The sequence below is a fragment of the Leucoraja erinacea genome, chromosome 11 (assembly GCF_028641065.1).
Source record: "Leucoraja erinacea ecotype New England chromosome 11, Leri_hhj_1, whole genome shotgun sequence".
NCBI classification, from domain to species: domain Eukaryota; kingdom Metazoa; phylum Chordata; class Chondrichthyes; order Rajiformes; family Rajidae; genus Leucoraja; species Leucoraja erinaceus.
In genome coordinates this window covers 6782263-6808914 of record NC_073387.1, presented here as the reverse complement: position 1 = coordinate 6808914, position 26652 = coordinate 6782263, and the positions used below count along the sequence as shown (strand labels likewise).

General features: G+C 44.1%; 1 protein-coding gene across 1 annotated transcript; it reads left to right on the top strand.

Annotated features, from left to right (window-relative positions):
- The first annotated feature begins 1890 nt into the window (after window positions 1-1890).
- Window positions 1891-22519, top strand: lsm11 (LSM11, U7 small nuclear RNA associated). Its single transcript, XM_055642603.1, has 4 exons — window positions 1891-2371; window positions 16501-16640; window positions 19658-19741; window positions 20052-22519. Exons 1-4 carry the CDS (start codon window positions 1906-1908, stop codon window positions 20415-20417), a joined length of 1056 nt encoding a protein of 351 aa, XP_055498578.1. The 5' UTR covers window positions 1891-1905; the 3' UTR covers window positions 20418-22519.
- The last annotated feature ends 4133 nt before the right edge of the window (window positions 22520-26652 follow it).

Sequence of the window (26652 nt, the reverse complement as noted above, 5' to 3'; positions counted from 1 at the left end):
TCTGTCGTTGTCACACCTTGCCCTTCCATATTTCAAATCTCCCTCTCCCCTGACTCTGTCTGGAGAAGGATTTCGACCTGAAACACCACCCATTCCATCTTTCCAGAGATGATGTATGTCCTGCTGCCGTACTAGCTGACAATAAACCATTCTCCATTTCCTTATCATTGCCTGCGTTGATCTGTTGTTTTCACACCTTACCCTTTCATATCTCTAGATTCTCTCTCCCCTGGCTCTGTGTGAAGGGGTCACAACCCGGAAAGTCACCCACTCCTTCTGTCCAGAGATGCTGCCTGTCCTATCTTCAGTGTACACCAGCATCTGCAGATCCTCCCTTCACATACTCAATCATAAATGTATTGGCTTGCAGAACTTGTAAAAGTGCCAACCATATGTTGGAAAGATACAAGCATCCCTTATGTAGGACCTGCAGATGCTGGTTTATACCGAAGATAGACACAACATGCTGGAGTATCAGGCAGCATCTCTGGAGAGAAGGATTGGGTGACATTTTGGGTCGAGAGCCTTTTTCTGACTAAGTCAGGGGAGAGGGAGTCCAGAGATATGGAAGGGTAAGATGTGAAAACGACAGATCAAAGCAGGTGATGCTCAAGAAAATGTAGAATGGTTCATTGTTGGCTGAGGGGGAGGTGATGAGGCATGTAATCAGTAAAATTAAACAGGAGTACAGTGAAATTGATTTTACTCCTTGTCACCTTCCCCTCAGTTATCAGTAAAATCAATTTAACTGTGCTCCTGATTAATTTTACTGAGTGTATGCCTCCATGTAAGTATAGGGTGATTTCACCAAAGGTCAAATGAGAGTAGATCCCCCCTCACGTGACCAAAATTTTTAACTGGAGGACATCTCTCAGTTTGGTACATGTAAGTGAATGGGGAAACACGCACTTTCCCACCCGTTAAAAACATGGAAAACGGCCGATTTTTGAGCTGAGAATTTTCTGTGCGAGTCGGGGTGACCGTGAAGCACAGCGACCTAAATTTTCAGGCAAAAAAAAAGATAGAAAGTGAGGTAATTACAAGAGGGAACTGAAGGTAGAAAGTGGCGGAAGTGAACAGCTGACAATTGCCGTGGTGATTTTAAGATCCAAAATATCGGGAATTATCCCGTTTGCTCGCTGAATTTCATCAAAAGTAAGTTAATAATGCCTTACTTTTGATGAAATTCAGCGAGCAAACGGGATAATTCCCGATATTTTGGATCTTAAAATCACCACGGCAATTGTCAGCTGTTCACTTCCGCCGCTTTCTACCTTCAGTTCCCTCTTGTAATTACCTCACTTTCTAACTTTTTTTTGCCTGAAAATTTAGGTCGCTGTGCTTCACGGTCACCCCGACTAACACAGAAAATTACAGCTCAAAAATCGGCCGTTTTCCATGTTTTTAACGGGTGGGAAAGTGCGTGTTTCCCCATTCACTTACATGTACCAAACTGAGAGATGTCCTCCAGTTAAAAAATTCGGTCACGTGAGGGGGGATCTACGCTCATTTGACCTTTGGTGAAATCACCCTATTGTTCACACCTTGCACTATAACATCTCTAGTCTTCCTCTCCCCTGACTGCCTGAAGAAGAATCTTGACCCAGAACGTCACCCATTCCTTCTCCCCAGAGATGCTGCCTGTCCCGCCGAGTTACTCCAGCATTTTATGTCTGTCTTTGACTTGGCCTCCAGAGCCTTCAGTGTCAATCCAGGGGTGGAAGACTGCAACCTTCACGTGGTCCGCCCTGTTTTGACTATTGCAATGAACTCGACGCGCACAAACGGAAGATCAAATAGAACAAGTTGTCCTACAACTTTAGGCTGTGCACGCCACACGAAAGAAGACGAAGTGAAGTGTCAATCCGCAGGCATCCCATGATGCGCCGCGCCCGCAGAGCCAAGATGGCGGCTTGGAAAGTGGTGTATCTCGGGCAGCGGCGGACAAGCCCGGATGCCGAGGGAGGGAGCGGGAGCTGCACCAAGATGGCGGAGGCTGCAGGAGGTGAAGCTGGTCGCCAGCCGGAGCTGCGCGGCGGGGCGCTGGACATCAGCTCGCCGCGCTTCGACCCGTACCTGGCGCTGTACAGCCCGCAGCCGCCGCCGCTGCCCTTCCCCGGCGTCCGCACCTTCAACAACGTGGCCGAGTACGAGTCGTTCCTGACGCGGCGGCCGGGCTCCGGCTCCCGCCCCCGGGGTCAGGGCCGGGCCTCGGCTAAAGCCCGCAGTCGCCGCGGCGCAGCGGCCGCCCCCGACCCCGAGCGCATCGAGCGCCTCAAAAAGCTGATGGTGGCCGAGGCGAGCGACGAGGAGAAGCCGCGGCCCCGGCGCAGGGACCGCGCCCCCAAAAACGTGATGACCAGGATGGCCCGTGAGTACAGGCCGGCGGCCGGGCAGCGGCGGGGGGTGAGAGACAGAGAGAGAAACTGGGTCAACACCTCCGCCTAAACCTACCTGAGCTCACGGTCGCTAAACACTTTCAACTCCCCCTCCCATTCCCACACTGACCTCCTGTCCCGGCCCTCCTCCACTGTCAGAGTGGGTCCCAGAGCAAATTGGAGGAACATTACAACGCCTAAATCATACTTCACTTGGCCAATTTACACCCCAGCGGATGGACTCAAATAGCTGGAGTAACTCAATGGGACAGGCAGTATCTCTGGATAGAAGGAATGGGTGACGTTTCAGCTCAAAACCCTTCTTAGTTTCTTGGTCCTCCAAAATATTCCAAATTGGAATTTAAACTGGAGGTGGTGGAGGGAGGACTTGAGCCAGAAAGGGTTTTTGGGAAGAAAGACCTGCCTTCAATTTAGTTGCATCTGGTTGGGTGACTATGGTAGGGTGAAGATTATTCCATGCTTTAATTGTGTGGGGGAAGAACGAATTGCTGTACACATCTGTCTTTGTAGCTGGAATCTCAAATCTTCAGACTTGCACCCCAGCGGTATGAATATTGACCTCTAACTTCAAGTAAACCATACTTTCTCTCTCTCCACCTCCTCCTCCTTCCTAGTTCTCCGACCAGTCTGATTGTTCCCCTGATTACATTTTATCTCTGCTTCATTGTCACCTTCTAGCTAACATTGATTTATTCTATTTTTTCCTTGAGCCCCATCTCCTTTGGTCTCGTTTTCACACCTTACACTTCCTTATCTTTGTGTCTCCCTCTCCCCTGACTCTCAGTCTAAAGAAGGGTCTTGACCCGAAACATCATCCATTCCTTCTATCCAGAGATGCTGCCTGTCCTGCTGAGTTACTCCAGCATTTTGTGTTTATCAACAGGTTGGCACATCATCAGAAAGCACAGGGATGGTACCTTCCCCTACATAGGGTTCAACATCTAATTAAAGTGTAGATAGACACAAAATGTAGAGTAACTCAGCAGGTCAGGCAGCATCTGGAGAAAATGAATGGTTGAGACCAAAGATCCTATAGCGGAGCAAGATAGACCACTCCTGCTAAATTCAATGGGCTGACGTGTAGTACGCAACGGAACGTGAGCCTTTTTTTCATCCATTTCCGTAATCCGACCTGACTCGCAGTGTAATCAATGTTGCGGGGGAACAGTTTGTGTTAATAAATTAAAATTCTGAAAATGAGGAGAAGATTTTTACCAAATAACTTTTATTTTTACGAGGATGTTTCCGTAACAGGCTTCCGTCTCTGCATTAGTTATCATTGCTCCGCTATGGGATCTTTGGTGCGGAGACGGAAGCCGGTGATGGAAATGGGGCCTAAAATTACCCATGAATCTGCCCATGACCGTACTACGTCTTTTTCGTCGAGTGATCTATCTTGCTCCGTCCGCTATAGGATCTTTGGTCGAGATCCTTCTTCAGACTGAAAGTCAGAGGAGAGGGAAACTAGAGATGTGGATGGGTAAGGTGTGAAAACGACAGATCAACATGATGATAAGGAAATGTAGAATGGTTCATTGTTGACTGAGGGGAAGGTGTCAACCAGGCATACCATCAGTAAAATTAATCAGGAGGACCGTGAAACTAGTTGGGGAACTAGGGTGAGGAATGGAAAGCAAGGGTGGTTACAAGGTCATTTAAAACTGAAATGAACAAATCCTTCACTCTCTAGGTGCTAAATCTTTGGAAATCTCAATGCCAAAGGCTGTGGAGATTCAGTCATTGATAGTGTCCAAGAAATCAATGGATTTCTGGACATTCCAGGAATCAAGAGATGGGAACAAGGCAAGCAAATGATTACAAGGTGCATAATTCACACTCTTATTGAATAGCTGAGTAGCCTTGGCCAAATTACCTATTCCCACAATTTCTTCCATCACAGCCACCTCACAGTTAAGAAATCATAATCTGAGATGTATAGTCAAGAGTCAAGAGAGTCAAGAGTCAATTTAATTGTCATTTGGACCCCTGGAGGTCCAAACGAAATGCCGTTTCTGCAGCCATACATTACACACAAATAGACCCCAGACACAACATAATTACATTTTACATAAACATCCATCACATAGCTGTGATGGAAGGCCAAAAAAACTTATCTCTCCACTGCACTCCCCCCCCCCCCCCCCCCCCCCGATGTCAGAGTCAAAGTCATAGCCCCCGGCTGGCGATGGCGATTGTCCCGCGGCCATTAAAGCCACGCCGGGTGGTGCGAGGTCGCACACCGGGTCTTGGTGTTGGAGCCCCCGGTGTGCGCTCGCAGAGTCCGCGGCCATTCCAGCCGCGCGGGGCAGTAGTGTCAGGCCCCGCTCCAGGAGCTCTTCGACCCCGCAACTCGGGCGGGAGAATTCGCCGTTGCAGGAGCCCCGAAAAGCGGTCTCCCTCCAGGGACCCACGGGCTCCCGGTGCCGCCGTCCACAGACCTGTCGTTGGAGCCTCCGACTCTCCGGTAGCAGCAGCAACGGCAGCAGCAGCGCTCCTCCACCACCGCTCCACCCGCTCCGGACTCGGCCAGCTCCGCGACGGCAACGGTGAGTCAGCACCAGAGTCCCCGGCTTCTTCCCGTTGGAGGCCGCTCCTCGTTGCGGCCTCAACGACACCTGAGACCCGACGAGAAAAGGTCGGGTCTCCAGTGCAGGGAGAGATTCAAGTGCCTGATCTAAATCACTGTTTGAAATGTAGTCACTTACATAACATGGGAGAAGTGGCAGCCAAAAATTACAGAGGAGGTAACAAATGTTGCAACATTTTAAGAGAAAGTTATTGGCATAGGCAGTACTACTATAAAGTGCGTTTCCATAAAGCAAATTTATAATAATGTTAGTGATGAATTAGGGACCAGTATCGACCTTTTAGGGTCTAATTGATTATAACGCTATTTAGATCGGGCACTAGAGGACCACTAAAAAATTACATTGGAAACTGACAAGCAGAAAAATACATGTGTAGGAAGGAATGTGTGGGAAGAAACTGTGGATTACTTCAGCATTTTGTGTCTTATCTTCTAAGCAGAAAAATAAAGCAGTTTTTTTTAGGGGGAGTGGTCCCACATAAACTACCTGCAGTAAACACGCCATTGACACTTCGGAACACAGTCTGTCAGTTTCACCACAGGTGGCCGTTCACATAGTCAAGTAATTGGTACCATTGACACGCGTGCAACTATACTTTATTGACCAATGTAACATATAGAAGTTGGTATTTTTAATTTTCACTTCAATAAAATTAAACTTATTCCCACTGAAAACACCTCTACTTTTGAAAACCCTGTGGGAAATGTAACTTTATTATTGCAAGTCTGAAACACTCTAGTCCATAACCTCCTTACCCCATTGACACAATAGTTTTGACATACAACGTTTCTTAGGGATACAACTATTGCGTGATAGCAGTCCTACCTGTATTGGGCTATAATTGTCATATGCATTGAGAAGCAGTGAAAAAACATTACAATCAAGGCAAAATGTACCATACATTTGTTAGTGTAGAAGACAAATGAATTAATGCAAAATATAATGTTCTCCCTGTCAAAGAGCAGATAAAAAAGGGCTGCAATTGGAAGATGGAAATTCATTTTTAGCATAAAAGAGGAACGCTCCAGTGTGTTAATAGCGAGGAAGAATCTTTTCTTGAATCTGGCGGTGCTTGCATTCAAATGACTATCTTCTGTCTGGCAGGAGAGAAGAGAGAATGATCAGGGGTGTGTGTGCAGTTTGGTTATATTGGCTGCTTTCCCAAGGCAGCGTGAACAGTTGATGGAGAGGAGATTAGATGGACTAAACTCTATTCATGATGCTCTGCAATTTATTTTGTCTTGAACATAACAAGTCGGGATGCATCTGATAGCTTTCTCTGGTGCATCTGTAGAAATTTGTGAGACATTGGGGACATGCCCAATTTCCTTAGACTTCTAGTCTACTAAGGTGTTGGTGTGCTTTCTTAGTTTAGTTTAAAGATACAGTGTGGAGACTACTGAGTCCACGCCGACCAGCGATCATCCGTACACTAGTTCTATCCTATATGCTGGGGACAATTTACAGGGACCAATTAACCTACAAACCTGCATGTTTTTAGAATGTGGGACGAAAACTGAGCACCTGGAGAAAACCCATGCAGTCACATTGAGAACTTACAAACTCCGTCCAGACCGCACCCATAGCCAGGATTGAACCCAGGTTTCTGACGCAATTACCACTTTGCCACTCTGGCTGTTGTATCATAATGGTTAGACCAGGACAAATTATTAGTGATATTTACACTTTGAAATTTGAGGCTCTCGACCATCTCCACTTCAGTCCCATTAATATAGAGAATTGAAATTGTTCTTTATTGTCATTAAAAAATGTAAACATGTACAACAAAATTAAAAATGCCAACCAGTCAGTGCACCATTCACACATTTTCTAAAAGCTAACGACACGTAAAAGAGAAATATCTGAAATAAACAACTAAAATAAATAACATGAAAAAAACAAGCATAAACACACAACCATACATTCTTCTGTCGATTGCACAATCCCTTTGGTATGTAGCGCACCTGCGCTCATTTGGTGGCTATATTAAGTGTAGTTATTGCTGTGGGATAAAAACTGTTTTTGAGTCTGTTTGTCCTTGTCCTCATTGATCTGTACCGTCTGCCTGACGGCAACAGTTCAAACAGGGAGTGGCCGGGGTGGGAAATGTCCTTTATAATGTTCTGGGATTTCTTGAGACAGTGGGAACTGTGTAGGTCCTCCAAGGTGAGGAGAGGGCAGCCGACAATCTTCTGGGCGTTGTCAATAGCCCTCTGGAGCGCTTTCCTCTTAGCCGCTGTGCAGCTGGTGTACCACACGCATACACAGTATGTTAGGATGCTCTCTATGGAGCACCGATAAAAGGACAGCAGCAGTTTCTGGGTGATGTAGTTCTTCCTGAGCACCCTCAGGAAGTGCAGTCTCTGCTGGACCTTTTTCAGCAGCGCAGAGGTGTTCACGTTCCATGTCAGGTCCACTATTAAATTGATAGTTCCTTCATATTATGGACATTGAGAAAGAGTTTGTGGAAGGCAAATCGGTGGAAGAAGGGTGCTTAGGACATAGGGAATGTCCCCGGTAAGCTGAAGCCAGGGTTGATATAATAATAAACTGTAGATTAAGTCATCTGGTTGATTGGTGAGGGTGAGAAGAAAGGGAGAGAACACAAACAAAGGTAAATGCAATAAATTCAAAGAATTCCCTGCCCTCTGGTTTAAGAAATTTATTTTCATCTCTGGCTTTATTTTGAGCTATGAACGCTAGCTCTAGATACATAAACTAGGAAGGATTTCAATATTTTTGTGCAATGTGGAAGTAGAGTTGAAGAGCATGGTGAGATACAGGTTGAAAGAAAATCTTGCTTCCAGCATCACACTAACATGAACTCCGATAACACACAAAAACATAGATCAAGTGCAAATTTCACAGTTGAGAAGATAAAGACGAGTGCAAAACATAATTAGAAAATAAGTCAGGGTGGTGCATATGTGTTGCATAGAGAGATGCAAGGAACTGCAGATGCTGGCTTACAAAAAACTCAAAGTGCTGGAATAATTAAACGGGTCAGGCAACATTCCTGGAGAAATGTCACCTAACCATATTCTCCAGAGATGTAGGGATGTGACTTCCTGACCCTGGTGGTGTGGGACTTCATGTTTCAGTATCTCCTGATAGATGTGGGGGGGGATGTTTGACAAACGTTGCATACAGCCGTGGGATTTGTGCCCTGCAGAGTAATGCTTCTCCGTAAAGACTATAGAACATTTATAATTGCAATGATAATCTGCTGTCCATTTTGTCATTTTGTTGTAGTGTACCTATAATGAGATAATAAGAAACCCACATTTTTATCAAGTACAATTTTTAATAAAGTTGTCATTCAGCATAGAGCTGATATATGGCTATCAAACTAACACAATATAATAATACAGGCAATTGCTTTTCAGATATAATATACCACTTCTGAACTTGCATGACCCTTAGTGAGAATGGGACCATTGGGAAATAAGTATTTATATAAAACTTCCAAAGATTATTTTTGAATTCACTGAGTACGCTTAACAGTTTAATACCTGTTGGCAAATTTGACTGAATACATTGCACTGCTCTTGGTAGTAGTTCTACAGTATTGTTTATCCTTTTAACATTGCAATGCATTTCGCACTATTTTCAGTTGCCATGACTTTCAAATCCATATTTGTGGAATGCTTTGTTATGTATCGGGCCTCTGGGTGTAGTCTTACCACCAGCTTCCAGATCATCAGAGAGGCTCAGGCCGGTTTGAGGGCTTTACTGCACAAGATCAGGGATACGTGATCTGATATAATCCCAGTAGTAATCTTAATGATTACTGATTAATGTTCCTATCCCAAACCAATAGACAGACATGGGGAAAACCACCAACCTATTATGTATCATGAGTAGGATAGTCTTGGGCCACAGAAAGATTGATCTGTAGGAGATGGAGCTGAGTAACATGGTGCCATGACATTAACCACTCTCTCAATGTCACAAGATGAAGGAGCTGGTTATTGACCAGCAGGCGCTCCAGTCAGCGTCAATGCCGAAGGGGAGGTGTTTGAGAGCAAGTTCATAGACATAAATATCACCATCAATTTGTACTGGACCAACACATTGAAGCTATCGGCCAAGAAAGCGCAGCAATGCCTCTACTTCATCAAAAGACTACCAAAGTTAGGCATGCCTTCAACTTACGAACTTCTACAGGTGCATCATTGACAGCATCCTATCGGAATGCATCACAACTTGGTTTGGCAACAACTCTGTCCTCTGCCCAAGTCCACAAGAAATTGAAGAGTTCTGGATGTAGCCCAATCTGTGTCACCAGCTGCGCCCCACCCCCTGCCCCATCGACTCCACCTACACTCCGTTATTCCTTAGGAAAGCAGACAACATAATAAAGGACCATTTCCACCTGAGACAATCCCTCTTCTCCCCTTTCCAGTCAGACAGAAGGTACAAAAGCTTGAAAGCACATGGCAGCAGATTCAGGAGCCTGGTGTTATCAGACTACTGAACAGTCCTGTCATGAGTTAAGGCGGTAGTTCTGATCTCCTAACCTATCTCATTGTGGCGCTTGCATTTTTTTAATCTTCACTTATTTCTGTAGCTGTAATATTCTGTACTCTGCTTATTTTTCTCTTTGCACCACCTGTTGTACTGGTGTGTGTGTGTGTGGCTTGAAAGAGGTGGTGGAAAGTGATTCATTTTGGGAAGTTGAATAAAGGTAGATATTCACAATGAATGATAAGACAAATTGAAAGAATCATGAAGGTGGCAGCACTGCAAGCTGGTCACAGTAGTACAGGTTTATAAAGCCTTGGTGAGGCCTCGTAGAATATTATGTGCAGTTTTGATCACCGTATGGAAAGAACCTGATTGCTTTGATCCAGAGGGAATTGATCAGGAGGATGCCAGGGAAAGCGTGTCTCGGTTATGCAGAATGGATAGTCTAGATTTGCGGGCAAGGATGAGGTTAGCACCTGGACGTCTGCAGAAGTATCAGGGACATGACTTGGGTATACAGTAAACCTTTCCCCATTGTAGAAGTATCTATAACCAGAGGGTCATGGGTTTAGGTTAAGGAGAAGAGTTTGGAGGGGTCATAGCAAGACATTTTATGGTAAGGTTTGTTGGAGTTCAGAATGCATAGCCTGAGGGTGGTGGCAGAGACTATCGTGATGTGCAACTATGTCGATACTCTTGAATCGGAGCAGTGACAGCTGTGGATCAAGTGTGAATCGAGTTATTGAAGGTGGAATCTTGATGGCCAGTGTGGACAACATTGTCTGCACTCGATGACAGCTTCATTGATGAGGGAGTTACATCATGAGGTAATCAGCTAGGGAAGCCCATAGATTATTTTATTATTAAATCGTTGAAAACTAGCGACACGGTGCTGGTTTCCAACGGGCATAGAAGAAGTAGAAAAGGAGTTGAGATTCGTTGGGGCTGTATAAATAACCACTGGTAATTGCTGTAAAGTGGAAGAACACATAAAAGTAGAATGTAAGAAAAAATGGCCATGGCCCTTTTAATATTCATACATTTTTTTGCTAATCAGAAGAGATTATTTGACAAATGTAACTTATCTGAAGCAGGTATGTTGACTGGAGCAATACATATTTCATGACCCAATTTAAAGGACAGGGCATATCAGATGTAGTAATGTGCAGGAAGGAACTGCAAATGCTGGTTTAAACCGAAGATAGACACAAAAAGCTGGAGTAACTCAGCAGGTCAGACAGCATCCTTGGAGAAAGGCAATGGCTGACAGTTCAGGTTGATACCCGACTTGAGTCTGGGGGTGATTTTTAGGCAGGTGCCAAATTAGTTGCATGTGGCAATGTTCCTGAAAGATCAGTTTTATACATAACTTGGGTACATGGTATTCTGTCACTTCATTGAGGCTTGCAGATGACACACAGATGGGTAGCAAAAGCAATCTAGATGGAAGTATTAAACTGTGGAGAGGTTTTAATAGATTGATTGAATGGATATAATTGTGGCAAGTGAGTTTCAACAGAAGCAAATATTACCGTGGTGAATAGAACAGTCTGAAGAAGAGTCTTGGTCTGAAACACCACCCATTCCTTCTCTCCAGAGATGCTGCCTGACCCGCTGAGTTACTCCAGCATTTTGTGTCTATCTTTGTTGTAAACCAGCGTCTACAGTTCCTCCCTACACAGAACAGTAACACAGCAGGTTTTAAGCACCCCTTGGTCAGGGTGCCATACCCTCTGCTCTAGTTCTGAGGTGGTTGCCTGCACCAACGTGGAATGTGCAGGAGGTGCTTGGCAAGTTGTATGGATTGTCTGGGAAATTTTGAACTCCTTTTTCTGTTTCTCTGTCGTCCTCGTGCTCCCTTCAAAGATATTGGAAATGTTCTGTGCTCTACCAGGTGCTCCTCCCAGACTCAAGCCTATGTTACATTTTCCAAGGTGAATCAAAGAACATCGGTGAAGTGTTTTCTCGCTTCTCCTAGTAACTTCTTGCAGTGATGGAAGTCAGGGTGGTGTTCCTGTTTCTGGAGTCTGATGTCAGGCTGGATGAAGTGTCCTGCTCACTGGAGCTGGTTGAGTGTGATGGCAGCCCTGATGCCAGGACATTGGCCTGGGAGAGCATGCTGATGTTGGTTCATTTTTCCAGCTAGTGCATTTGCAGAATCTTACTGAAGCACACAGTTGATGCAAAGCTAGAAGCAGTGAATGATCAGAGCCTTGGAGGTTGAGAAGAGTGCTAAATGGATGGTGTTGTGGATGACGAGTGATACATATGTGTGTAGAGCATTAAAATCTCATGGACAGATAGAAAAATTACATCTATTGGTGGTTGACCTTTTCCAGCTGTGTTACAATCTTCAGTCCACAAATTTAAGCTGCAGTAATGCAAGAGTCTGGAGCATTGAGTGGATTTTGGACCACATCTTGGGTACGGTGTATTGGCCTGGGAGGGAGTCTAATATATGTTTACATTTGATGGAGAAAATTATAGGCAGATTATGTTGTTTAAGGGGTGGTTTGAATTAAGTTTGAGATACTAAGGGAAATCAATAAGGTAGATTGTAGGTGGTTGTTTCTGCTTGTTGCAGAGAGTTGGGGCTAGGCTGGGGTCCTGGGCTAAAAAGTTAAATATTTCTGGAGTAAGCTTAGACCGCAATTTGCTGTTGGGCAGCAGAAATTTGAAACATTTCAGCAAATGACAAAAGTTTAGTTTATTGTCACATATACTACGGTACAGTGAGAAGCTTTTGTTGCGTGCTATCCAGTCAGCGGAATAGCACGCAACAAATGTTTTTCACTGTACCTCGATACACATGACAATAAACTAAAAGTCTAGGCAGTTAATTTAGGATTGAAAGATTTTATAAACCAACGTTAGGAAATGATAAGGGCTGGTTAAAGGGGGTTGGTTCGCATTTACCAAACCCCCTTGGTGGAACAGGTTTGAATGGCTTCATAATCATTCTTATTGCCATGTGCGTGTGTGTGCGCACACGAGCGCATGCAGGAGAAATGGACTTTGGATTAGGATAAGATTAAGATAAATTCTCGCCACCTGACCAGGTCAGTGATGGTCATTTCAGTAAGTGGGGCAGCTCTGACAACTTCAGGGGGGAAGGTGAAGCAGATGAACTGAGAGGAACACTAACCAATGCAGGGCTTTGCCAATGCAGGGCCTGAAAGTGGATGCACCTGTGTGTGATGGAATTGGGTCGAGTGTGTGAGTGGGAGATGTCTCGATCTCAACGCCCTGATCTTTGCTTTTTATTCCCCTGTAGGAGCAGCTCGCCTCCTCCAGCCAGGAGCGCGTTATGGTGTAGGCCATGGACATCTCCATGACCGGCTTCAGGGCTGCTTCGATATTGGTCTACAAAAGGTACGCATGCGGCAGGGCGGCCGAGATAGCATCCTCGCTTTAGTAACTTATTTATCCGATCTCCTTAACCTTTTATTGTTACTTTAGTAAACTAATTCTACATCACAGATCATCTTTGTGTTTGGCTGTGTCACCTTGACTCACTTGATAGCCTTACTAAAAGAGGTTAATTTGTCAATTATCTCAGCTGTTTGTGGGGTCTTCTTCAGAAGAAGAGACCAATTAGCTGTTGGATTTGCCTGCAGAACAGTGGTGGTTACACTTTGAAAATGAGTGGCTGTGCTTCACTTTTGGTTATTTCCAAAGATTAGATGCTATGTGAATGCAACTTCTGATTTTGAAATACTTTAGTCTTTGTCTTCCCTCCTCCCCAGCTTGAAGAATCTAGAATCACAGAGTGATGCAGCACAGAAACAGGCTGTGCTTCCATCAACCACTCATTTACTCTAATCCTACATTAATCCTATATTTATTCTCCCCACTCTTTCATCAACTCCCCCAGATTCTACCACTTGCCCCTTTTAGGGGTAACGTACAGCACAGGGTCAATTAATGTACCAACCACACATCTTTAGGATGTGTTTAAAGAAGGAACTGCAGATGCTGGAGAAACGAAGGTACACAAAAAGCTGGAGAAACTCAGCGGGTGCAGCAGCATCTATGGAGCGAAGGAAATAGGCAACGTTTCGGGCCGAAACCCTTCTTCAGACTGATCGGGGGGGGGGGGGGGGGGGGGGGGGGAAGAAAAGAAAGGAAAAAGAGGAGGAGAAGCCCGAAGGCTGGGGGATGGGAGGAGACAACAGGGGGACTGAGGAAGGGGAGGAGATAGCAAGGACTAACAAAATTGGGAGAGTTGTTAGTTTTGTTTTGTTAGTCCTTGCTATCTCCTCCCCTTCCTCAGTCCCCCTGCTGTCTCCTCCCATCCCCCGGCCTTCGGGCTCCTCCTCCTTTTTCCTTTCTTGTCCCCCCCCACCCCCGCCCCCGATCAGTCTGAAGAAGGGTTTCGGCTCGAAACGTTGCCTATTTCCTTCGCTCCATAGATACTGCTGCACCCGCTGAGTTTCTCCAGCTTCTTTAGGATGTGGGTGGATACGGGACTCACGTGGTCAAAAGAGAACAAGGAAACCCACATGGTCAAAAGAGAACATGCAAACTCGGTCAGGATTGAATGCATGTTTCTAGTCCTGTCACACAACAGCTCACCCAACTGTGCCACTGTCATCCTAGTTTTCATTTAGCATCCATATTCTCATTAGAAAAGAAACTCATTCTATCCAGCATTGTAGTGCTGTGACTTGCAGCTCTAGCAAAGCGGATTTAAACGTGACCTTGGGGTCTGTCCGTGTGGAATTTGCCCTTTCTCCCTGTGACCACATGGGTTTTTTTCCGGGTGCACTGGTTCTCACCCACATCCTCAATGCCTTTTGCATCGGCTTGATGGAGTGAGTGGTGGTAAAATCAAGCGGGCGAGGGAATAGCCACAGGGAAATACTAAGAGCTGGCATCAACTCAATGGGCTGAACGACATCCCTCGATATTGTTTAGAAATGTGAGGAAACATTTGTTATGGGTGATAGACACAAAGAAGTTGGAGTAACCCAGCAGATCAGGCAGCATCTCTCAAGAAAAGGAATAGGTGACGTTTCGGGTCGAGACCCTTCTCCAGACATATCCAGGGGAGAGGGAAACTAGAGATATGAAATGGTACTTGGAATGAATGAATGAAAGGTGTGCAAAAGGACAAATCAAAGCAAACAACAATGATCAAGGAAAGGTTGAGCCCACAATGGTTCATTGTTGGCTGTGGGAGTGTTGTAACGAGGGATACAAACCGTGAAACTCAGCAGGATGACACTGAAACTAATGTGATGACTATGGTGGGGGAGGGACGAATAGAGAGGGGATGAAAGGGTTACAAGAAGTTAGATAAGTCAATGTTCACATCGCTGGGTTATAAGCTCACAAGTGAAATATGAGGTTCTGTTGCTCTAATTTGCATTTGTGTGACAGTGGAGGAGGCCCAGGATGGAAAGGTCAGTGTGGAAAAGGGAGTCAAAGGGTTTGGCTACCGAGAGATCGTGTAGGCCAAGGCGGACTGAGCGGAGGTGTTCAGCGAAACAATAGCCCAGTCTGTGCCTGGTCTCACCGATATGTAGGAGTCCACACCTGGAACAGCAGATACAGTAGATAAGGTTGGAGGAGGTGGAAGTAAACCTCTGCTTCACCTGAAAGGATTGTCGGGGTCCCTGGTTGAGGAAGGAAGTATAGGGACAGGTGTTGCACTACCTGCGGTTGCAGGGGAAAGTACACCTGGGTAGGGGGTGGCTTGGGTGGGAAGGGATGAGTTAACCAGGGGGTTGTGGATGGAATGGTCTCTGTGGAAAGGGGTGGCGATGTGACTAGTGGTGGGATCCCATTGGACGTGACAAAAATGTTGGAGGATTATGTGCTGTCTGCAATGGCAGATGGGGTGAAAGGTGAGGACTAGGAGTCCCTGTTGTGACTTGGGGGAGGGAGAGCAAGAGTGAAACTGTGGGGTACCGAGGCGACCCTAGTGAGGGCCTCATCTACGATAGAAGAGGGGAACCCTTGTTCCCTAAAGAATGAGGACATCTCGAATGCCCTGGTATGGCACACCTCATCTTAGACACAGAAGCGGCGTGGTTTTTTCTATCACGAGCTTTGCGCAGTGCAAAAATATTTCTGCCCAAGTAGTCCAGTTCATACTAGTATATCTGAAAACATATAATAATGGCGAATCTATTTCAGTTTTCCTGCTTTTCCACAGAGCAGCTTGCTCAGAATCTGCTAACTTCAAAGCTAGAATGGTTTTCTAATGAATATTTGCTCTTGTGCGGCAGATAGTCAAAATCTGAAATGAGAAATGCTATAGTCTGGTGCAAAAGTATTGAAGGAACTCATTGGGTCATACAGCATCTGTGGAGGTAAAGGAGAAATCTGGATCTCTTCCCTTTTTAAAAGCTGAAACTTTGAAGAGTGAAGGTGGACACAATGCTGGAGTAACTCGGTGAAACAGGCAGCAGCACCTCTGGAGATATAGCAATGGGTGATGTTTCTGGTTGAGACCCTTCTGCGGATGTCTTAACCCAAAACATCACCCATTCCTTCTCTCCAGAGATGCTGTCTGTCCCGCTGAGTTACTCTAGCATTTTGGGTTTATCTTTGGTGTAAACTAGCATCTGTAATTCCTTCCTACACATTCAAGAGTGAGGTAGATAGACTTGGATGTTTGGCAGGTTTAGAAGAGATGAAGTATAGATGGGCCCTGATCCATTTGGACAACAGTAAATGCCAAGAGTTTAGTGACCTTTCCTGTTGATTGTTTTTGCTCTCAGTGGAGGAACATTGTTTTACCTGTAACTTGATCAGTAGAGCTGAAACCAGTCGTGGTTTTGTCATTATTGCAGCTAACTGAAGTCGTGAAGCAAGGGTCACACATGGTTTTTGTGATTTAACAAATGGGACCTTTGTTGGATTCATTGATTATTTTAAACGTGAGAGTAATTTTGCAATGTAGTTGGATGGGTGGGAAAATGAACGTGTATCAATAGTGACCTCCAGTGGGGGAATATGGTGGTGTGTTTTTTTATGTTTGTTTCCCTGTTGCATGCTCTGCTTCGGTTCTCACTGTTACTGTTTCATTTTTCCCACAGTACATGCGGGCAGTCCTCTGGGCGAACTCTATCGGTGTGTGCAGGACAGAATAAAGATTAGCGTCCACATCCGGACTTTTAAAGGATTGCGGGGAGTCTGCTCAGGATTCGTGGTTGCATTTGACAAGTTCTGGAACATGGTAATGTTTGCTATTTAACAAGAGAGAGTCAAGAGTCAATTTAATTGTCATTAACCAATCGACTCGTACAAATATTAAATCGAGGCTATCATATTCACAGATGTTTATTTGTTGTGCTTCACCCTATTCTTCCACGTTTACTCCTTCACATATTGCCCAAAACCTTCTGCATACCTCAACCAGTATTGCCAGGCCTTTTCTTTGAGTGTTACAACAGCAGAGCCTGGATGGGCCTGGTTCAATGTCAGTGCAATTTTGGCTCCCCCCTCAATTGTTCATGGGGTGAGGGAGGGGTTGGAGTCATAGTCATAGAGTGAAACAGCGTGGAGTCTGGCCCTTTGGCCCAACCTGCCCACATCGGCCAACATGGTGGCGATGGCAGCCTCACCAACAGTCTGTGTCTTTTTTGTTATTTTTAGTGTGTTAAAAGTTTGTGTTCATGTTCTTTGGTTTGTTTTTATATAGGGGGGGAGGGGGGAATATTTTTCAGTCTCTTACCTTGCCGGAGATGTGATTTTTATTTTCCCGGATTGTATCTCCAGTCGCTCTGCAGCCTAACATCATGGAGCAGGCGGCCTTGTTCGAGACTGGCTTAGAGCCCCACCACGGGGGTGTGGACTTACCCATCGGAGCCTGTGATCCCTTGCTTGGGATCGACGCTCCAACCGCGGCCTATTCCAACATCGAAGAGCTCGCAGTCTCGGGTAGAGAGTGATGTCGGGAAGCTTCAAGTCGTAGGAGGTTCGACCAGCCCCGACCCGGGGTCTGATCGCCCAGCAGAGGGAGCTGAGATCCCCCCGATGCGGGAGCATGATCCCCCGACAATGGGAGAACAAAGAAGGGAAAAAGATTGCTTTTTTTTTTTGCCTTCCATCACAGTGAGGAATGTGGGGGAGTCGCTGTGGTGGATGTTCATGTTAAAAATATATTTGGGTGTCTTGTTGCTCTTTATTGGTATGACTGTATGGAAAATCAAATTTCTTGTTTGTTGCGAAACATGGCTAATAAATTACTATAAATGATTATGATGTCCCACCTGCCTGTGTTTGGCCCATATCCCTACAAGTTACCACTCGGATTCCTATTAAATCTTTTCCCCTTTACCGTAAATCTATGTCCTCTGGTCCTCGATTCACCTACTCTAGGCTGGTGAGGCTCGCAGTTCCAGCCCAATCCAAATTATCCCTCAAACAGACAGTAGCTTCAGAGAGCAATCCGTGGGCCTCTGGTAACACTCTGGCTAGTATTGGGAGTAGCACATTTACATCTCATTAAAGATCAAAGATTTTCATTCCAAACTTATTTAAGCACAAGGATTTAAGCTTAAAAAGGGGGCAGAAGAGTGACCTGATAGAGATGTATAAAATTGAAAGGGAGAGAGAGGGTCGATATTAAAATTTTTAGGTGATAATTTCTAAGATGTTGGAGTGATTTTTCTGTTTGATACGTACCCTAAATCTGGCTTTCATGTGGGGCCCAGTAACGCCCTCTCAATTGCGACTCAGATTGGGACATTGCATGGTGAAAATCTCATCCAGTCTTGATGAGTTTTTTTGAACAGTTTATTCAGGACTTGTCACAGTATGCTGGGGGAGCACTTGGACAGAAGACTCAAAGATAATCCGCTGACTCAAAACATCCAGCAAATTATACTATTCATGTTACAATAGGTACACGTGGATTTAACATTTTTATAATAATTTGCCACTTTTCTTTGTAATCTTTGATCTCATTTTCTCTGTGGAATTTGCCTTTACCAATGTAGGAAGGAGCTGCAGGTGCTTGTTTACACCAAAGATAAACAAAAAATGCTGGAGTAACTCAGCGGGTCAGGCAGCATCTCCGGAGAGAAGGAATGGGTGACCTTTCAGGTCGAGACCTTTCTTCAGGCTTCAGACAGAGTCTGAAGAAGGGTCTCGACCTGAAACGTCACCCATTCCTTCACTCCAGAGATGCTGCCTGACCCGCTGAGTTGCCCTAGCATTTTGTGTCTATCTTAGACACTTTTACCTGTCTGACAACTGGGGCTTGATTGTCAAATTTTATTGCAGTGGGCCTGGTTTACAAACATTCTGTTTATCTTTGCTCTGGCAAACTACTGCTTACAATCTAGACACTTCTGTAATCTGATTACTGACTTTTCTCACGTGACCTTTAAATTACCTTCAGATGGCTTAATTTCCCATTATCCTATTCCAGCTGATCATCGTAATTTGGAGGAACAACTCCTCATATTCTTCTTGGGTTGCTTACAGCCCAACGGTGTGAACATTAAATTCTCCAATTTTAAGTAAAAGCCCTGTGCCATGGTACGAGTTCATTCCAAGAGTTCTCCCGAGTTTGCCCTGATTCGAACTTGTAGATTTACGGTAATGGCCACTCGTCGGTGCTCGGGGCTCTCGTGGACATTTTTCAAAATGTTGAAAAATCTTCACAAGTCTTCCCGTGCTTACCTGCCGTTAGCGAGTCTTCCCGAGTACCTGCCGTTAGCGTTACGAGCCGCTAAGAGACGCCCCCGAGCTCCGACGTACCCGTTACATTCATTCTCCATGCTTACCACGAGTTTGATTTTTTTTAAACTCGGGAGAGCTCTTGGAATGAACTCGTACTGTGGGACAGGGCTTTAACTAACCCACAACATCCCCTTCCTCCCCGAACACTTGCTGACCTTGCATCGGGTTCTACCTTCCCATGACACTACACAATTTGCAACTTTTCTATCCCCTTCCTTGTATTATCCCCTTCCTAGCTTAACAATTCTTAACTCTTTAACCTTTGAGCTCTCATCTGTCAATTCTACGTTAATGAGAAGCCAAAGATTTCTTTCATTGATGTGACTGACTGGAACTATGATGCTGGGCTGGTGTAACTGATGCTGGTGTTACGGACTATTACTATGGTTAATGGTGTGTTGTTGTAACTGGCTGTAACCACAATCTGGCACCAACCCACTGCCAAAATAACAGAATGGTGCTGTTTTCACAACTTTGTAAACATATCTTCCACTGTTATTTCAGGCACTTGTTGATGTGGATGAGACCTTCAGGAAACCGATCCTCGGGAAAGCTTTTTACAATGAACCAGTGCTAACTGTTGGCAGGGTAAGCAGTGTGTTTAAAAAAAAAACTTTAAAAAAAACTATCCCCTTTTGCTTAAAGTCTCCACCTTTTCCTTCTCCCCTCATTTTGATCCCTGAACTATCTTCATAGTTTGTGACCCATCTCTAGCATTAAGACTGACCCGGGTACAACTGTTTTTCTCACCTTTGCTACAACTCACTGACTCTTGTCCACTCTCTATCCAATGCTGCTTTTTGTTTATTATTTGGCACTACTAAAAAATCGTTTATTGCACGTAAATAGGTTATATAGTCCTCACTGGATCTGTTTTGTTTTTTTAACCCACCTACAGCTGTTTGATCGGTTAAGGCTTCAAGAAAAATCCAAAGGAAAGGAACCCGTTTCCAAGCTTACAGAACAAACGGGCTCGTTACCCAAAAGGCTTGTGGATAGTGGAGCCGGACTGGATGACAGCAAAAGTTTGAGCTGTGCTGCTATGCAAGAAACGGCCGATTCTGCAAACCCGTCTGGAGGTTGTGATCAGTCGGAGAGGAGTTTCAAACAAACTGGCTTGGAAGCTGGATCTTGTGCAAAGGAGAAACAGAAAAGGAAAAGGAGAGGCAGGCCCAAGGTGGATTATCAGCAGGTTTCTCAAAGACATGTGAAACAACTCTTTATCCGAGGTGAAAATATCCTGCTCATCAGTTTGAGGCAGTGATGAATTCAACCAATGGGACTTATAGGGCATTGTATCCAGCAGGCAAGAAGTGGCAAATGTATAGTTTGTTCTTGTAATGCGTCAAGTGCCTGAAATTTGGTTGCTTCCATTAGCAGGAAAAACTGAATTGATGGTGTATTGAACAGAATTTCTTCCAAATGGATGTGTTAGTGAAACTCTTGTTTCCTGCACTGAACTGGTTTGGGATTAGATTACCTCAATGAGAACCCGAATACTGAAACTGATAGTGCAATGATACAGAATTTTGATGAAACAAATGCATTTACCTGACCATATTTTTTGATATTTTAATGCCCGAGTTGATAGATTGAAGTGTGTTTGAACAACTTTCCAGTTGTAAATGGAAATGCTCCATAGATGCTGCTGCACCCGCTGAGTTTCTCCAGCAGTTTTGTGTACCTTCGATTTTCCAGCATCTGCAGTTCCTTCTTTAACACTTCCAGTTGTAAATGACTTGTTTCAAAGTTTTGAAAAAAAATTGGAACTTGTGTTTCTTTATTTCTTGAATTTCTTCAGCACTTTTTTGTCTCTTAGTTTTTCTTTTTAAGATTACTTTTGAAAGAAGAGCTCTCTTAAAAATAAATAAATACCCAGGTTAGGAATACTGAAATAAAAGGTCCAGTTGTCTCACGAAAGGTACAGTTGTGTTGAGTGAATTTCAGATTTTGTTACTTACTCGTAGGTCCTCAGCAGATAGCGACGGGGTTCGGTTCCTGAGAACTGTTCTTAACCCAAACAGTTTACGAGTGGGAACTGAAGTTGGGTACCTTGTTCCCACACCGCAGCTCCATGGCAGCTGGTAAACCCATCCTACTGTCCTGCCAAACTCTTGTTTAAATCCACATCAGTTGGATGCTCATTAGCTGGGGGTGACCTGTGCAGCACAGAAGGAGGGTGTATGGCCTATGACACCTGTCATGTTGTTAGCTGGTTTTGTAACTTTTCTGCTCGAAGGCCAGTACACATGGGTGAAAAGGCTTCGCTGAAGAATACAGGTACCAAGGGGATAAGGGTTACATAGTTTATTTAGTCTATCACATGAAGTGTACCGTGGGGAATATCACTAAATTGTTCAAAGGTCAGTTTATTGTCACGTGTACATTGAAACCTGTTCACAAACATTGTGAATGAGATAACACCATTTACTGCAAAATCAATGTTGGGTCTTGAAATTGTGATGGTTCAATTTTAAACATGCACAGACATAGATAGCAAATGAACACACCAAGATGGTCTATTCTTTGTGCTTCTTCTTTAGTTCAACTCCAGCACTTACCCCACAAGACTTGATTTCCATTGACAGTCAGGCTGCATAAGCCTTCAGCATTTTTGCAGCAGTTAATGACACCATCACCAACTGCCCAGTGTGGGAAGTGACAATTCCCCTATCCCGGAGTTTCAAATTGTGTTGCATGAATGTGATGTATACAACTTTGAGGAAGCTGTTTTTAATCTATGTCATATTAATCTATGATCCCCGCCAGTCTAGTTTGGGTACCATTTGCTTTTTGGGGATGTGGGCAGTGTTTGTTGTCCATGCACCTTTGTTGCCAATAACTAGGCATTGATGACCCTAACCAGAGCTTGCAAATGCATTCCAGGGCAAGTACCAGTCAACCATTGTGCTGGGAGTCAGGAGTTACATGGGCCACATTGGGCAAGGATGGCAGAACGACTGTAGAGAAGTAGCCATTCATTTTTAAAGACTAACTCGTTAAAAATTCCAGATTAAAAGTTGAATTTCATTTCCACTAAAACCAGGGTGGAATTTAAGATGTGATTGCTTGGATTATAGCCTGGTATCTTAAATACGGCTGCATTAGACATAGTTGGGCTGGGAAATGTAAAGCAGGAAGAATTGTGGCTACTCACTTTCTGATCTGCATCCTCTTTTAGAAATCCAGAGGCATCATTTGTGGTATCTGCAGCTGAGACTTGGTGGTTTGATGTGAATTTTAATGTAAATGTTAAGCAGTCTCTGAGCTTATCTATTGTTCTAAATGGCTTCAATTTAGGACTATGACTAGTTATTGTTTGAGGATAAAAATAGCACATTTTTATTAAACTAATTCATCATTCAGCCTAGATTGTCATATGTTCACTATTGGCCCAGAAAAAGCACTAGCACAAATTGGGGTAACATGCAGATGTCACCACTACAAAAGTTGATTGGTACTGAGATGATTCCCGACCAGTCATTTCACATGTGTGGCGTGCAGAACATGCTGTTTTATGGAGCAGATGCCTGATCAGATCTCCAGCGTCCAGGATGATGGGTTAAAATAAAACCTGCCCAGTTCCCACAAGGAGGGATATGGAAGGTTCATAGCGACATGTTGAGTTCATGGGCATGGCGTTGAAGTGCACTCCACTCGGCAGCCTCGCAGCAGCTGAAGAGATGACACAAGAGAGGAAAGCACGCATTGGGTTCAATGGGTCGCCGAGATTGTTCATGGTAGAGTCTGAACAATATCGTGTCTGTGTCGGGGTTACGCCTCCCACCTGAACCCTCAAGAATCCTGACTGATGAAAGCAAGCTGTACAAGAATCATTGGCACGGTACACAAACCCTTTAACTCAAAATCGCATCCCTTATCCCTGCAGAGCAAGTGTGTGTTTGGCAGGATCAACATCAGCTATATTTATCAACAGGGAAGGATGACTGACTAGGTCAACAGCAGCTCTGTTGAGCTGAATTGTGAACAGATACCTGTGGAACCTCCCAATGGTATTTCACTCAGAAATAACATTAGCTGCATTGAAATGCACTACAATTGCACATGAATGATGTGTGCATGTAAAATTATTTTTAATTGGGAGTTTTTAAAATAAGAACTGTTAATACATTTTAACCTTGAATTAAAAGTTCTAGCAGTTTATAAATGTTTTGCACAGGAAAAAAACAAAGAAACATAGAAAATAGGTGCAGGAGGATGCCATTCAGCCCTTTGAGCCAGCATTGCCATTCATTGTGATCATGGCTGATCATCCAGTGACTTGGCCTCCACTGCCCTCTGTGGCAGGGAATTCCACAAATTAGCAGAATCAAATCTGATATTTAAATGCTATCAGAGATAAAATGTACATGTACATCAAGATAGGGCACCAACAAATCTTACAAGGTCTTTAACTAGATTTTGCATTCTGCGCCTAGATTCACATTGAAATAAATTGTAAACATGTAAATCACCAGCTCAGCCTCACTGGTGTATGATAATCAAAATATGCTCACTGCCCATAAGAAAAGCTACCATGGCCTTGGACAGGACAGAGTTAAGTTATTAACAGTTCCATGGATGAGGACTAGTTCTCTGGAAGAATTGGGAGGAGGTGGGAAAACTAAATCCATTTAGAAAGGAGATGACCATTTAGAACAGAGGTGAGGAAACACTTTTTCACACAGAGAGTTGTGAGTGTGTGGAATTCTCTGCCTCAGTGGAAGCCGGTTATCTGGATACTTTCAAGAGCGAGCTAGATAGGGCTTATGAAGCTAGTGGAGTCGGGATATGGGGAGAAGGCAGGAACGGGGTACTGATTGTGGATGATCAGCCATGATCACATTGAATGCCGGTGCTGGGTCGAAGGGCCGAATGGCCTACTCCTGGACCTATGGTCTATAAACTTTCAAACTTAAGTATTTGTTCAGATGCTGATCTTTAGAAAAAATGGCAGGTTATTTATACCCAACAAGCTTCTAAGAAGCACAAACTAATATTCTAATGATGCGGACCAGATAATTTGTTTCTGTCTGTTAGCTGAGGATAACTATTGCCCAATAGGATGTCTATTCTCTGTTTCTAGACTGCCATGGAATATTTTACATCCGCAACAGTGCAAATACACCTCAGTTTAATGCCTTATTCAATAGCCAACACTTCTACCATCCCAACCTTCACTACCGACTGCTCAGCCATGTCAGCCCGAGTACATGTGCATGTAGCTGGTGGTGTACGACTTAAAACAGGGTCCTTCTGCTCCAGAGTTGAGGATGAGACCAACTGCAACACAACCTATATGTGAAATTACACTCAATATTGCAATCTTTCAAGAATTATCATTAATTTCACCAGCAGGGGAACTGAGGTTTTGTATACAAACTTCCATCCAAAACATCACCCGCTCTGAAGGTTATGAGTCGCAAGTTTGACGGGGAGACTAACTCAGAACTCTTGCCCAATTCCCGAGTGACACAGAATGTCTGGCCTTTTGCCATTTTCCCAAGTGGACACAGAATATCCTTTGGCATTATTTTGAAGAGTTATGAAGTGCGTTTATTTTTTAATCAACATAAATAAGACATGCCTGACCTGAAAGTCATCTATGCATGTTCTCCAGAGATGTGGCCTGACCCACTGAGTTACTGCAGCATTTTGTGTCTTTTTTTAATGTAAACCAGCATCTGCCATTTCTTGTATCGACATGAGACATTGTCAGGCCATTATAATTATTCACTTTGTGCAAACTGAAGCCCTATTTCCAAAATGTAAGTGACTCTACTTCTAAAAGTACATTTGTGGCTGCAAATTGGTTTGGCCCTTGTGGGATTTATAAAAAAACAAGGTTTTAAAGAGAATGACAACATGGGCTCTTCACCTACTTTGACTGCCAGCTACAAAGGGGATGCTACATCCATGATTTTCAATTTCTTATGTGAGACAAATTTTCCTTAAAATATAGGAAAAAATCATACATCTTTGTGGTTACCTTCATCAAAAACACAACATCAAAACCCAAAATGCTATTGCTATGCAAATCAAAACCTTAATATACAATGAACAGCTTTTAATAGCGTTTCAGTAGCTCTTAATTTAAATCAAATTTGACATTCCCCTCTTAATATTCAATTACGTATATATAAGTAATTGGGTCATTCCTGCCCTAATGTGTATTTGAAAGCCTGAGGTTATTCCGCTATTTGCTGCCCAACACTTGAAGATGAAGCTATGGCGTGTCCTCATTTCAACGATGACAGATTTCTCTAACACAGGACGGTAACATCCAACCCTGACTGATCCCGAGTCTTATGTGTTGTCTCTAAGATTTCAGCAGTGATTTGTGAACTTTAGACTGCACCTTGACCATGAAACACTGAGCAATAAAAAGTCCCCAAAATCTACCATTTGAATGAGTCAAGTGTAGTGTTGACAATTTTACCAGGAGCATTGTGAAGTCCATCATTTGGTGTACGTACAAGGAAACTCATGGTTTTATATATTTGGCTATCTACATAAAATAAGTCTGATATATTTTTTATTAATTTACTGTCCCCCAGCTAATGCAATCGTAGTTGTTCAGCCTGCATTGGAGTGTCGCAGCTCAAAGGGACAATGTGAGTATTTGGTACCAAAGGGCTGGATCCCAGTGGAACTGAGGACAAGTTGTGCTGGTGGTGCTGATGAGTGAGCTACAGTTCAGTTTTTAGTTTAGTTTAATATTGTCACATGTACCAAGGTGAAGTGAGAAGCTTTTTGTTGCCTGCTACCTAGTCAGCGAAAAGACTACATTATTACAAACAAGCTGTCCAGTGTAGTACAGATACAAGATAAAGCGTATAACATTATGAAGAAGGGTCTGAAGAAGGGTTTCGGCCCAAAACATTGCCTATTTCCTTTGCTCCATAGATGCTGCCTCACTCGCTGAGTTCCTCCAGCATTTTTGTCTACCTTCGATTTTCCAGCATCTGCAGTTCCTTCTTGAACATAAAGCGTATAACATTTAGTGTAAGATAAAGTCCGATTAAAGATAGTTAAAAGGTCTTTAATGAGGTAGATAGGAGGTCAGAACCACATGTTAGCTGAGGAAAGGACTGTTCGGTTGTCTGATAACAGCTGGGAAGAAACTATCCCTGAATCTGGAGATAAACATTTTCAAACTTCTGTGCCTCTCCCCCTAATCCTGCCTCTCTCCTGATGGGGGAAGAAGAGGGAGTGACCAGGGTGAGACTGGTGGCCTTGCCAACATAATGTAACGCGTAGATGGAGTCAATGAAACGGAGGTTGCTTTATGTGATGGTCTGAGCTTTGTCTGCGATTCCCTGCAATCTTGGGTGGAGCGGTTCACAAACCATGCTGTGATGCATCCTGATAAAATGTAGAAGTTGGTGATGGTTGTTGGGTACAGGCCAAACTAAGGTGGTATAGGTGTTGGTGTGCTTTCTAGGCCATTGCTTCAATGTGGCAACACACTGGGAAATGAAGCAGTGGCATCCGCTCGT

Bases quoted from the DNA above. Each gene is read 5' to 3' on its own strand.
- lsm11 (XM_055642603.1), top strand. From the start codon at position 1,906: ATGGCGGCTTGGAAAGTGGTGTATCTCGGGCAGCGGCGGACAAGCCCG. The intron at 2,372-16,500 runs GTGAGTACAGGC...TTTTTCCCACAG, and splicing joins CGTGATGACCAGGATGGCCC to TACATGCGGGCAGTCCTCTG. The intron at 16,641-19,657 runs GTAATGTTTGCT...CTGTTATTTCAG, and splicing joins TTGACAAGTTCTGGAACATG to GCACTTGTTGATGTGGATGA.